The 14617-nt window shown below is 49.3% G+C and overlaps 1 protein-coding gene across 1 annotated transcript in view; it reads right to left on the bottom strand.

The window, feature by feature from the left end:
- Positions 1 to 2346: 2346 nt before the first annotated feature.
- Positions 2347 to 14617, bottom strand: part of GAS2L2 (growth arrest specific 2 like 2) — a 28932-nt gene continuing 16661 nt past the window's right edge. Inside the window, exons 5-6 of the mRNA XM_069972999.1 lie at positions 5232 to 5517; positions 2347 to 4456 (exon numbers count right to left, since the gene is read on the bottom strand). Of these exons, the coding sequence (XP_069829100.1) occupies positions 2347 to 4456; positions 5232 to 5517 (2396 nt within the window). The remainder of the gene's footprint in view (positions 4457 to 5231; positions 5518 to 14617) is intronic.

Genomic DNA, 14617 nt, shown 5'->3' with positions numbered 1-14617 from the left:
GGGCTAAGCTCAGCACATTTGCCCTATGAAGATTATTTGAGCACCGGCCATGAATGCGCTCATACTCTAGTATGTCTGCTTTTTATGGCTCTGTAGCACATAACCAAGATGGTTTAAAAATGCAAGTCCATGGGATGGACCCGGTCTCATAGGCAGAGAGCAGGGAGAGAAGTGCTCAGCTGTGTGCTTCTCTCCGCACTCATTCTAACCCTCCGTTGGGGTCTGAACACTGATTCTCAGACTAATGGAAACTTTTGACTTGTTTTTTACATGTGAAAAGTTTAGGCCCTTCTACAACCGCTCCTGAAAGCTAAGGGGAAAAAAATAAACATAAAGGTGCTACTATTTTTACATTTAGGCTATGTTCACACACTGTCAAAAATTTTTATTCCCACGCTATCAAAATGACGTTTTTTTTTTTTTAAATAACATCCGTTGTTTGTCGTTAAATGACAATAAAAATGTCCGTCATTTTGACAGGGTGGGAATAATTCTTTTTATTCGTGTGTGTGAACATGGCCTAAGACTGCAAGTTTTCTTCTAAATTCCTGTAAAAAAAAAAAATCCACGTTTATAGTTTAAATAGATTTTATTTTGATGTTGTAAAAAATTAGTTTGCAGTGAAAAAAAAACCTATATATTCTTATTATAGACAAAACTTCTATATGATACATGAAACCTCCTTATGATACAGTCATGGTTATAGTCAGTAAGATACCGGATACATCTCACACCTGAATACTGTTCAACAGAGGGAATACAAACCTGCCCCGACTTACCGGACACAAATACAGGGCGAATCCAAGGTCTCAGGACACCCCGTTATTTCAGACATATCTGAACACCCCTACAAGTCATGGGCGACGGAGGAAATACCTTTCAGGCTTTGTCCAGAAGATATGCGCCATCTTGAAAGCCGCCATATTGGATCAAGGGCAAGTTTTTCCAATTGGAAGGTGGTCATGTATCCTATCAGGACTGAAATCGATTGCTGAACGGAAACTGTTGAACCACAAGACAAGATACAAACCTGATGGTAAGAATCCATTTCTGAGACCATTCTGGTCGTCTGTGATGTTCTACATGACCTCCTTTCCATTGGAAAAACTTGATCTTGATTCAACATGGCGGCTTTCCAGATGGAGCCAACTCAGGTGAACTGAGCCAACTCAATGGGATATAGGAAGACGATTGTCAGGAGTGCTGGGTGTCAGCGCCCTGCCGAGCAGTGACTATCCTGTGAATAGCTCCTCAGTGGGTATTGCCCAGAACGCCCCTTTAAATCTAGACCAGACAGATAAAAGATGCAACAAATTTATTCATTCACACCATGATTCCGCCATCTGATGCAACGATACAAAAGACTAATCATGACATAAGACAGAATTAATCATATTGGACTCAGAGCTGTAGTTCCTGATGATTGGCCTTGGCTATTTATTGTCTCCTATGTAATAATACTGCAAACTATTATGATCATATAAAATGAAAGTATCACAGTAACATAATCTGCTTCTCCTTAGAGAGTGGAAACACAGTAGACAAACAAGCCATTGACTTCACCCCAGTAGAGATGCTGCACGTTGCATAGTCATCGGTTTTGTCTCATGGTTTCATTTAAAATAAATAAATTACAATGTATATACTGTAGGTGGAAAAAAAGTAAAAATAAATTCTTTTTTATACAACAAATTTGGCAACACAACCGGCACCCTCCTTTCGGCCGTTCCACATATCTGTAGTTTTTATAATATTGATGGTAAAAATTGTAAGAAACATTTAAAGTGGTATTGTGGTCAGGTACAATACATCCCCCTTCTGGAGAGTAACAATTCCTTCCAAACAAATTATTATCTACTCCTTCCCCCAGTTCTCAGCTGCTGCTTTCTGCTGAAGACACAAAAATCTGTGTGTGAGCTGTTCTCTCCGTCTCTACTATGAACCCCCTCCTCCCCCTCTGTTATGCATTGGCTCATGTAAACAATGTCCCTTGCTGGCTTTCACTCTGTAATGCCTGGAGGGTTAATATGAGGCCAAGTTGTTGTGATTAACCCTCTAGGCAATACAGAGTGCAGAGACAGCTGGCCAGGGATGCTGTTTACATGAGCCGTCTCGGAAGGGAGGGGGGAGGAGGGGGTTAAGAGTGAAGATGGAGAGAACAGCTCACACACAGTTTTCAGAAAGCAGCAGCCTCAGAATTGGGGGAAGGAGGCTGGAAAGAAAATAACAAAAATTGAAGTAATTGTTAGTCTCCAGGAGTGGGGGAAGATTCAGCATGTTTTTTTTTTACCTAACCGGATAACTCCTTTAATCATTTGCATTCTTTAGAAAATGACTCTTCAATGCTTAAACCCATGTGTCTTCTTCATTATCATCATCTTCTCCTCCTCCTTCTTCTTCTTTTCCTCCATTTACCTCTTGTCCATTATTTTCTCCAGTCTCTACGTTATTTGTATCAAAATATTCTTTCTTCAGAGTATTCAGAGAATTTTCCAAGGATAAGGAAAGTTCTGAGGACCATGTTCCTTCATCAGTGTCCAGGTCTTCTGTACTGACAGCCGTACTCTGCGACTCATTCCGACTCTGGACGCCTGAAGTTTTTGTTTTTGTTTTGCTTTGTCCTTGTCGGTAGGAGACGGGTGTTGGGATTTTGGACGGCTTCTTTTCTGGTCGGTTATCTTTTCGAGGACGTATTTTTGGCCTCAGTTTCAGCTTATAAATTGACGGGACTCTCTCCGGTTTTTTCAGGGCTCTTTTCGGCTTGGCCGATTGTGGTAACTTGGATTGTTCTAGAGTGTCTTCCTTATGAGAATTTGAAGCTGTCGACTCCTGGTTGTCATTTGTGGCCTGTACATTTTTCTGTTTGGCCTGCTCTCTCAGTCTTTGAGATGGCAGCTGAATTTTGTTACTATTGCTTTCATCGGAAACTAATTTTTTTGTATGAATTTTCTGCATTTCTGGTACTATTTCACTCTTTTCCTGCGATTCTACAGGCTGTAGAGGTAGATCTTTTTCTTTTATATCGATTCCTATTCCAGCTTTTGGATGTATTTTTGAAATCCAGTTTTCCACATCCACTCTATTGAGTTTTACGGGACCCTTTGCCAATTCTGTGATGACATTGTCATAATTCCCTCCTCCTGTTGGCCACTTGGTGTTTGTATATACTCCACTTCTGGGTATTTCTACCTCTCCGTCAGGTGTTTTTAGTCTGTTTCGGACCGAGGACAAAGCAGATACCGATTTCCTTCTCATGTCAAAGTCATGAACAGCAACGTCACTTGCAATGCTCGCTGTAAAGTTATTGTTCTTGTTCACCGGGTTACGATTTTCATCGGAATCTTCCTCCAGAACTTTGATGTTTGATAGGATTTCATCCTCCAGACTCTGATACAACTCTTGCTCTTGATCTGGACCAATTGGCAATGGTCTATATGTATAACCAGCCCCCAAATTATCCGACAAAATTGATGCTTCCAAAGAACTGGCATGTTTGTATTGTGTTTTCATCCCCAAACTATGGTCCTTTACGGCTGTACCATTTCTGTTGAGTTGGATTGTTGGTGTACTTCTACCGATTCTTACGTTTTTGCTTTGTTCACTTCTGGTTGACGTAAGTTGATTGTGAGGATTGTTGAGAGTATTTCCTATTGATCTGCTTCTACCTCTGTACTCGGAGTCATCATGGAAAGCCCGACTGGGAGTAGAAGGCCTATTAAATGGAGACATCGGTTTGACACTATTAAGTTCTTGTTTTATTGGCTGGCTAAATTGCTTGGTTGGGGAAGACGACCGGATGTTGAGTTGTTTAGTTGGAGAAGACGACCGGACGTTGACTTGTTTAGTTGGTGATGAGGATCGCATGCTAAGCTGTTTGGTCGGAGATGAAGAACGTGCGTTCAGCTGTTTTGATGGAGATGCAGAACGGGTGCTAAGCTGGAAGGATGGAGATGAACAACGGGTGCCAAGCTGGACAGATGGAGATGAACAACGGGTGCTAAGCTGTTTCGTTGGAGAACACGATCGTGCTGTTGAGTCTAAAGTCTTCTTAGACTGATACTCGGATATTTTACTTTGCTGATTGTAGAGCGTATACTTGGACGGGCTGGGTGCTCGTAAACGAGAAGGAGTTTTAGGTCTTGGTTCCGGTTGAATGTTGTCCGGTTCAGTTGGTGCTCTTACATAAGCATTGTGGATGTGAGTTTGGTGTAGATCTCTCATTATTGACTCTTTGGTACCAGGTACGTGACTCTTTCCCATGTCACGTCTTCCGCTGTGATTCTCAGTAAATACATCTGAAGAATAGGAGTTGTCATCTTCACTTCCAGTGAAATGGGATACTGTAGAAGAAGATGAGAAATTATTCCTATCATGGCCGGGGTAGGACTGCTGGCTAGGGTGACCGTCCTCTATGAACAGTTGTCTCCTGGTTGGGGTAGCCGCTCGATCATTCCCCCTGTTAACAAGAAATTTAAAAAAAAAATGAATTTCTAAAAGGAAAAGCTGATATAATGCAATGCTATAGACGTTACTAGAATAAAGGAGCAGAGGGTCTCCGCCTCCCACCTCCTCCCAGACCACTATCCACAACTTTTGACATGGAAAAGTTTTTTTTAAAGTGTCCCTGTCATCGTAGAAAACTTTTGACATCATAGAGACATGTGAAAAGCCAAGTGAAGACCACGCTAAGCACAGTCCTTTCCCGACTCTGTGTCACATGATCACTCAGGCTCATAATGTAAGTCTATGGAGCCTGACTGATTGGGCTGACACAGAGCTGGGAGAGGATGCGCTGCAGCTCTGTCCTCTCCTCGCTCATTCTGGGTGTAAACACTCAAACCTGGACTGATCAAAACTTCTGACATGTCTCTATGATGTCTTTATGACATGTCAAAAGTTTTCTATGATAACAGACATATCAAACGGTTTGATTGGTCCAGAGTGTTCACACCTGTACTGACCTTCAGAACGAGTCAGGAGAGGACAATGCTGCAGCGCATCCTCTCCCAGCTCTTTGTAGACTTACATTATGAGCTCCACTGATCACTTGAAACCGATCGAAACCTTTGACATGTCTCTCTGATGTCTCTCTGCAATGTGAAAAGTTTTTGGAATTGACAGTGACACTTTAACGTCATAAGAAAGACCCTCACATACTGTACATATATGATATACACCTACGACAATGAAAACTGTAGCCTGTAGGAATATTCCGCCATAGCGTCACCTACCTGAAGGCAGAGCCCCTTTTGAGATCAGTGGGCGCAGGGTGGCTTCTGTACGTGGCGCTCCTCTCTGCACTCTCAGGGGAGTTGGATGATAAGGAGTAGGTTCTGTTGCTGTTAGATGTGTATGTCCTCCAATCCACCGGGGGCAGCGGACTCTGAGACCTACTTACTATCAGCGTGGTTTGCATCTTATTTGGATTATCTGGTCTAGGTGTCAGACGCGCCTTGATTTCATGGGTCGGGTGTATCGGCTTCTGTTGATTGCCAGATTTGGAAATTTGTTTGTGAGCTGTAAAAAAAAAAGTGTACAAAAATATGGGTCAAAATATCCTTAAATATTATTTCATTGACGCCTGTGAGGAATGACGCATTTGGTCTGACTTTGAATTTTGCTAAAACATCAATAACAACTGTGGACATTTTATCCTTACGACACCAAACTGGAGTAGCACAGCAGAGACATAGTGCCGTCATGGAGACATAGTGCCACCACGGAGGCATAGTGCCGTCATAGAGACATATAGTGCCGCCACGGACATATAGTGCCGCCACGGAGACATAGTGCCGTCATAGAGACAGTGCCGTCATGGACATATAGTGCAGTCATGGAGACATAGTGCCGTCATGGAGACATATAGTGCCGTCATAGAGACATATAGTGCCGCCACGGAGGCATAGTGCCGTCATGGAGACATAGTGCCGTCATAGAGACATAGTGCCGTCATAGAGACATAGTGCCGTCATAGAGACATAGTGCCGTCATGGAGACATAGTGCCGTCATAGAGACATATAGTGCCGCCACGGAGACATAGTGCTGTCATGGACATATAGTGCCGCCACGGAGACATAGTGCCGTCATAGAGACAGTGCCGTCATGGACATATAGTGCCGCCACGGAGACATAGTGCCGTCATGGACATATAGTGCCGCCACGGAGACATAGTGCCGTCATGGACATATAGTGCCGTCATAGAGACATAGTGCCATCATGGAGACATAGTGCCGTCATGGAGACATAGTGCCGTCATAGAGACATAGTGCCATCATGGAGACATAGTGCCGTCATAGAGACATAGTGCCATCATGGAGACATAGTGCCGCCACGGAGACATAGTGCCGCCACGGAGACATAGTGCCGCCATGGAGACATAGTGCCGTCATAGAGACATAGTGCCGTCATGGACATATAGTGCCGTCATAGAGACATAGTGCCGTCATGGACATATAGTGCCGCCACGGAGACATAGTGCCGTCATGGACATATAGTGCCGCCACGGAGACATAGTGCCGTCATGGACATATAGTGCCGCCACGGAGACATAGTGCCGTCATGGACATATAGTGCCGTCATGGAGACATAGGGGAACATTTATTAAGTCTAGCGTTTTTTACGCCGGACTTATAAACGTCCCCGCATCTCCGGCACTACGGGGATTTATGTAGAGGCGGACCGCTCTGGTGCGCACCGCCGAAAACCTACGCCAGCTGAGGACTGGAGTAGGTTTTCAGCGTGCCTTTTTGGGGAACAGATGATGAATCACGTGGACTCTGAGTCCGCGCCCTACATAGTGCCGTCATGGTGACCAATACACACTAACTCTTTACTTGCCAATACCGTCATACAAGAATAAAGTACTGTGGTCTCTCGGTTCTCAAACTGCTCTGAACTTATTTTCAAGGAAATTTTGCTTCAGAACTTAAACTCTGCTCGGTTCTCAAACACTTTTTCGGTGCCCAGTCTTGAAGTACAGTAATACCGCGGTGTTTGAACGTTTTACGAGCGCGGATGGTGGGTTGTACCTGGTGAGTTTAGCACTGATGAGGCTTCAGATAAAGTACAGCACTGTATAATACTGCTGGAGTGCATATACAGCACAGAAGTAGTACAGGCAGTGCACCGCCATCTCCCATCCTGTGCTGTATAAGATTGCTGGAGTGCATATACAGCACAGTAGTAGTACAGGCAGTGCACCACCATCTCCCATCCTGTACTGTATAAGACTGCTGGAGTGCATATACAGCACAGTAGTAGTACAGGCAGTGCACCGCCATCTCCCATCCTGTACTGTATAAGACTGCTGGAGTGCATATACAGCACAGTAGTAGTACAGGCAGTGCACCACCATCTCCCATCCTGTACTGTATAAGACTGCTGGAGTGCATATACAGCACAGTAGTAGTACAGGCAGTGCACCGCCATCTTCCATCCTGTACTGTATAATACTGCTGGAGTGCATATACAGCACAGTAGTAGTACAGTCAGTGCACCACCATCTCCCATCCTGTACTGTATAAGATTGCTGGAGTGCATATACAGCACAGTAGTAGTACAGTCAGTGCACCACCATCTCCCATCCTGTATAAGACTGCTGGAGTGCATATACAGCACAGTAGTAGTACAGGCAGGGCACCACCATCTCCCATCCTGTATAAGACTGCTGGAGTGCATATACAGCACAGTAGTAGTACAGTCACTGCACCGCCATCTCCCATCCTGTACTGAATAAGATTGCTGGAGTGCATATACAGTACAGTAGTAGTACAGGCAGTGCACCGCCATCTCCCATCCTGTATAAGACTGCTGGAGTGCATATACAGCACAGTAGTAGTACAGGCAGTGCACCTCCATCTCCCATCCTGTATAAGACTGCTGGAGTGCATATACAGCACAGTAGTAGTACAGTCAGTGCACCACCATCTCCCATCCTGTACTGTATAAGACTGCTGGAGTGCATATACAGCACAGTAGTAGTACAGGCAGTGCACCGCCATCTTCCATCCTGTACTGTATAAGACTGCTGGAGTGCATATACAGTACAGTAGTAGTACAGTCAGTGCACCGCCATCTCCCATCCTGTACTGTATAAGACTGCTGGAGTGCATATACAGCACAGTAGTAGTACAGTCAGTGCACCACCATCTCCCATCCTGTACTGTATACAGTGGCGTAGCTATAGGGGTCGCCATGGCGACCGGGCCCCTACGCTACGGGGGCCCGCACGGCCCCCCTTGCCACTTCCTCCTGTGCTCCCCCAACCCGCCGGACCTCTTTCATTTCAGTGAGCTTCCGGGATGCTGGCCCTGGCCGGAAGCTCACTGATGCAGGACCGCGGCGCCGGGACTTCTCCTCCTCCTCGGCAGTTGACATGTGACATCATCACGTCACATGTCAGCCGCCGTGCAGTAGAGAGGAGAAATCCGGGCGCCGCGGTCCTGCATCAGTGAGCTTCCGGCCAGGGCCAGCATCCCGGAAGCTCACTGAACTGAAGAGAAGCTGCCAGGCCTGAGGGAGATCAAGGATCCAGGTGAGGTGAGTTTATTTTGTTTTTTTCATTTTTTTCATTTTTTACATAAATGCTGCGATGTGGGGGGCTGCACAAGGGGTCTATACTGGGGGGGGGGCTGCACAAGGGGTCTATACTGGGGGGGGGGCTGCACAAGGGGTCTATACTGGGGGGGGCTGCACAAGGGGTCTATACTGGGGGGGCTGCACAAGGGGTCTATACTGGGGGGGGGGGCTGCACAAGGGGTCTATACTGGGGGGCTGCACAAGGGGTCTATACTGGGGAGGCTGCACAAGGGGTCTATATTGGGAGGGGGGCTGCACAAGGGGTCTATACTGGGGAGGCTGCACAAGGGGTCTATACTGGGGGGGGCTGCACAAGGGGTCTATACTGGGGGGGGGGCTGCACAAGGGGTCTATACTGGGGGGCTGCACAAGGGGTCTATACTGGGGGGGGCTGCACAAGGGGTCTATACTGGGGGGGGGGGGCTGCACAAGGGGTCTATACTGGGGGGCTGCACAAGGGGTCTATACTGGGGGGGCTGCACAAGGGGTCTATACTGGGGGGGGGCTGCACAAGGGGTCTATACTGGGGGGGCTGCACAAGGGGTCTATACTATGGGAGGGGGGCTACACAGGGGGTCTATACTGTGGGGGGCTGCACAAGGGGTCTATACTGGGGGGGCTGCACAAGGGGTCTATACTGGGGGGGCTGCACAAGGGGTCTATACTGGGGGGGCTGCACAAGGGGTCTATACTATGAGGGGGGCTGCACAAGGGGTCTATACTATGAGGGGGGCTGCACAAGGGGTCTATACTATGAGGGGGGCTGCACAAGGGGTCTATACTATGAGGGGGCTGCACAAGGGGTCTATACTATGAGGGGGGCTGCACAAGGGGTCTATACTGGGGGGGGGGCTGCACAAGGGGTCTATACTGGGGGGGCTGCACAAGGGGTCTATACTGGGGGGGGCTGCACAAGGGGTCTATACTGGGGGGGGCTGCACAAGGGGTCTATACTGGGGGGCTGCACAAGGGGTCTATACTGGGGGGGCTGCACAAGGGGTCTATACTGGGAGGGGGGGGCTGCACAAGGGGTCTATACTGGGGGGGCTGCACAAGGGGTCTATACTGGGGGGGGCTGCACAAGGGGTCTATACTGGGGGGGCTGCACAAGGGGTCTATACTATGGGAGGGGGGCTACACAGGGGGTCTATACTGTGGGGGATCTTCACAGGGGGTCTATACTGTGGGGGGCTACTACACAGGGGGTCTATACTGTGGGGGGGCTACACAGGGGGTCTATACTATGTGGGGGGCTAGACAGGGGGTCTATACTGTGGGGGGGCTACACAGGGGGTCTATACTATGGGAGGGGGGCTACACAGGGGGTCTATACTGTGGGGGATCTTCACAGGGGGTCTATACTGTGGGGGGGCTACACAGGGGGTCTATACTGTGGGGGGCTACACAGGGGGTCTATACTGTGGGGGGGCTACACAGGGGGCCTATATCTACATTATCTGTACTCAGAGATATCACTGTGTTATCTGTGGCGTTACATAGGACTGCAGGTGACTACTACATTATCTGTACTCAGAGATATCACTGTGTTATCTGTGGTGTTACATAGGACTGCAGGTGATATCAGGTGACTTCTCCAGGTTGCAGAAGTTCAAACTTCCCATCCTGTACTGTATAAGACTGCTGGAGAGCATATACAGCACAGTAGTAGTACAGTCAGTGCACCGCCATCTCCCATCCTGTATAATACTGCTGGAGAGCATATACAGCACAGTAGTAGTACAGTCAGTGCACCGCCATCTCCCATCCTGTATAATACTGCTGGAGTGCATATACAGCACAGTAGTAGTACAGTCAATGCACCGCCATCTCCCATCCTGTACTGTATAAGACTGCTGGAGAGCATATACAGCACAGTAGTAGTACAGTCAGTGCACCGCCATCTCCCATCCTGTATAAGACTGCTGGAGTGCATATACAGTACAGTAGTAGTACAGGCAGTGCACCGCCATCTCCCATCCTGTACTGTATAAGACTGCTGGAGTGCATATACAGTACAGTAGTAGTACAGGCAGTGCACCGCCATCTCCCATCCTGTACTGTATAATACTGCTGGAGTGCATATACAGTACAGTAGTAGTACAGTCAGTGCACCGCCATCTCCCATCCTGTACTGTATAATACTGCTGGAGTGCATATACAGCACAGTAGTAGTACAGTCAGTGCACCACCATCTCCCATCCTGTACTGTATAAGATTGCTGGAGTGCATATACAGCACAGTAGTAGTACAGGCAGTGCACCGCCATCTCCCATCCTGTACTGTATAAGACTGCTGGAGTGCATATACAGCACAGTAGTAGTACAGTCAGTGCACCACCATCTCCCATACTGTATAAGACTGCTGGAGTGCATATACAGCACAGTAGTAGTACAGTCAGTGCACCGCCATCTCCCATCCTGTACTGTATAAGATTGCTGGAGTGCATATACAGCACAGTAGTAGTACAGGCAGTGCACCGCCATCTCCCATCCTGTATAATACTGCTGGAGTGCATATACAGCACAGTAGTAGTACAGTCAGTGCACCACCATCTCCCATACTGTATAAGACTGCTGGAGTGCATATACAGCACAGTAGTAGTACAGGCAGTGCACCGCCATCTCCCATCCTGTACTGTATAAGACTGCTGGAATGCATATACAGCACAGTAGTAGTACAGTCAGTGCACCACCATCTCCCATCCTGTACTGTATAAGACTGCTGGAGTGCATATACAGCACAGTAGTAGTACAGTCAGTGCACCACCATCTCCCATCCTGTACTGTATAAGACTGCTGGAGTGCATATACAGCACAGTAGTAGTACAGTCAGTGCACCACCATCTCCCATCCTGTACTGTATAATACTGCTGGAGTGCATATACAGCACAGTAGTAGTACAGGCAGTGCACCACCATCTCCCATCCTGTACTGTATAAGACTGCTGGAGTGCATATACAGCACAGTAGTAGTACAGGCAGTGCACCGCCATCTTCCATCCTGTACTGTATAATACTGCTGGAGTGCATATACAGCACAGTAGTAGTACAGTCAGTGCACCACCATCTCCCATCCTGTATAAGACTGCTGGAGTGCATATACAGCACAGTAGTAGTACAGGCAGGGCACCACCATCTCCCATCCTGTATAAGACTGCTGGAGTGCATATACAGCACAGTAGTAGTACAGTCAGTGCACCGCCATCTCCCATCCTGTACTGAATAAGATTGCTGGAGTGCATATACAGTACAGTAGTAGTACAGGCAGTGCACCGCCATCTCCCATCCTGTATAAGACTGCTGGAGTGCATATACAGCACAGTAGTAGTACAGGCAGTGCACCTCCATCTCCCATCCTGTATAAGACTGCTGGAGTGCATATACAGCACAGTAGTAGTACAGTCAGTGCACCACCATCTCCCATCCTGTACTGTATAAGACTGCTGGAGTGCATATACAGCACAGTAGTAGTACAGGCAGTGCACCGCCATCTTCCATCCTGTACTGTATAAGACTGCTGGAGTGCATATACAGTACAGTAGTAGTACAGTCAGTGCACCGCCATCTCCCATCCTGTACTGTATAAGACTGCTGGAGTGCATATACAGCACAGTAGTAGTACAGTCAGTGCACCACCATCTCCCATCCTGTACTGTATACAGTGGCGTAGCTATAGGGGTCGCCATGGCGACCGGGCCCCTACGCTACGGGGGCCCGCACGGCCCCCCTTGCCACTTCCTCCTGTGCTCCCCCAACCCGCCGGACCTCTTTCATTTCAGTGAGCTTCCGGGATGCTGGCCCTGGCCGGAAGCTCACTGATGCAGGACCGCGGCGCCGGGACTTCTCCTCCTCCTCGGCAGTTGACATGTGACATCATCACGTCACATGTCAGCCGCCGTGCAGTAGAGAGGAGAAATCCGGGCGCCGCGGTCCTGCATCAGTGAGCTTCCGGCCAGGGCCAGCATCCCGGAAGCTCACTGAACTGAAGAGAAGCTGCCAGGCCTGAGGGAGATCAAGGATCCAGGTGAGGTGAGTTTATTTTGTTTTTTTCATTTTTTTCATTTTTTACATAAATGCTGCGATGTGGGGGGCTGCACAAGGGGTCTATACTGGGGGGGGGGCTGCACAAGGGGTCTATACTGGGGGGGGGGCTGCACAAGGGGTCTATACTGGGGGGGGCTGCACAAGGGGTCTATACTGGGGGGGCTGCACAAGGGGTCTATACTGGGGGGGGGGGCTGCACAAGGGGTCTATACTGGGAGGGGGGCTGCACAAGGGGTCTATACTGGGGAGGCTGCACAAGGGGTCTATACTGGGGGGGCTGCACAAGGGGTCTATACTGGGGGGGGCTGCACAAGGGGTCTATACTGGGGGGGGGGGCTGCACAAGGGGTCTATACTGGGGGGCTGCACAAGGGGTCTATACTGGGGGGGGCTGCACAAGGGGTCTATACTGGGAGGGGGGGGCTGCACAAGGGGTCTATACTGGGGAGGCTGCACAAGGGGTCTATATTGGGAGGGGGGGCTGCACAAGGGGTCTATACTGGGGAGGCTGCACAAGGGGTCTATACTGGGGGGGGCTGCACAAGGGGTCTATACTGGGGGGGGGGCTGCACAAGGGGTCTATACTGGGGGGCTGCACAAGGGGTCTATACTGGGGGGGGCTGCACAAGGGGTCTATACTGGGGGGGGGGGGCTGCACAAGGGGTCTATACTGGGGGGCTGCACAAGGGGTCTATACTGGGGGGGCTGCACAAGGGGTCTATACTGGGGGGGGGCTGCACAAGGGGTCTATACTGGGGGGGCTGCACAAGGGGTCTATTCTATATGGGAGGGGGGCTACACAGGGGGTCTATACTGTGGGGGGCTGCACAAGGGGTCTATACTGGGGGGGCTGCACAAGGGGTCTATACTGGGGGGGCTGCACAAGGGGTCTATACTGGGGGGGCTGCACAAGGGGTCTATACTATGAGGGGGGCTGCACAAGGGGTCTATACTATGAGGGGGGCTGCACAAGGGGTCTATACTATGAGGGGGGCTGCACAAGGGGTCTATACTATGAGGGGGCTGCACAAGGGGTCTATACTATGAGGGGGGCTGCACAAGGGGTCTATACTGGGAGGGGGGCTGCACAAGGGGTCTATACTGGGGGGGCTGCACAAGGGGTCTATACTGGGGGGGGCTGCACAAGGGGTCTATACTGGGGGGGGCTGCACAAGGGGTCTATACTGGGGGGCTGCACAAGGGGTCTATACTGGGGGGGCTGCACAAGGGGTCTATACTGGGAGGGGGGGGCTGCACAAGGGGTCTATACTGGGGGGGCTGCACAAGGGGTCTATACTGGGGGGGGCTGCACAAGGGGTCTATACTGGGGGGGCTGCACAAGGGGTCTATACTATGGGAGGGGGGCTACACAGGGGGTCTATACTGTGGGGGATCTTCACAGGGGGTCTATACTGTGGGGGGCTACTACACAGGGGGTCTATACTGTGGGGGGGCTACACAGGGGGTCTATACTATGTGGGGGGCTAGACAGGGGGTCTATACTGTGGGGGGGCTACACAGGGGGTCTATACTATGGGAGGGGGGCTACACAGGGGGTCTATACTGTGGGGGATCTTCACAGGGGGTCTATACTGTGGGGGATCTTCACAGGGGGTCTATACTGTGGGGGGGCTACACAGGGGGTCTATACTGTGGGGGGGCTACACAGGGGGTCTATATCTACATTATCTGTACTCAGAGATATCACTGTGTTATCTGTGGCGTTACATAGGACTGCAGGTGACTACTACATTATCTGTACTCAGAGATATCACTGTGTTATCTGTGGTGTTACATAGGACTGCAGGTGATATCAGGTGACTTCTCCAGGTTGCAGAAGTTCAAACTTCCCATCCTGTACTGTATAAGACTGCTGGAGAGCATATACAGCACAGTAGTAGTACAGTCAGTGCACCGCCATCTCCCATCCTGTATAATACTGCTGGAGAGCATATACAGCACAGTAGTAGTACAGTCAGTGCACCGCCATCTCCCATC

Source organism: Dendropsophus ebraccatus, chromosome 5, assembly GCF_027789765.1.
Source record: "Dendropsophus ebraccatus isolate aDenEbr1 chromosome 5, aDenEbr1.pat, whole genome shotgun sequence".
NCBI classification, from domain to species: Eukaryota; Metazoa; Chordata; class Amphibia; order Anura; family Hylidae; genus Dendropsophus; species Dendropsophus ebraccatus.
This window is presented reverse-complemented; position numbering and strand designations above follow the sequence as displayed.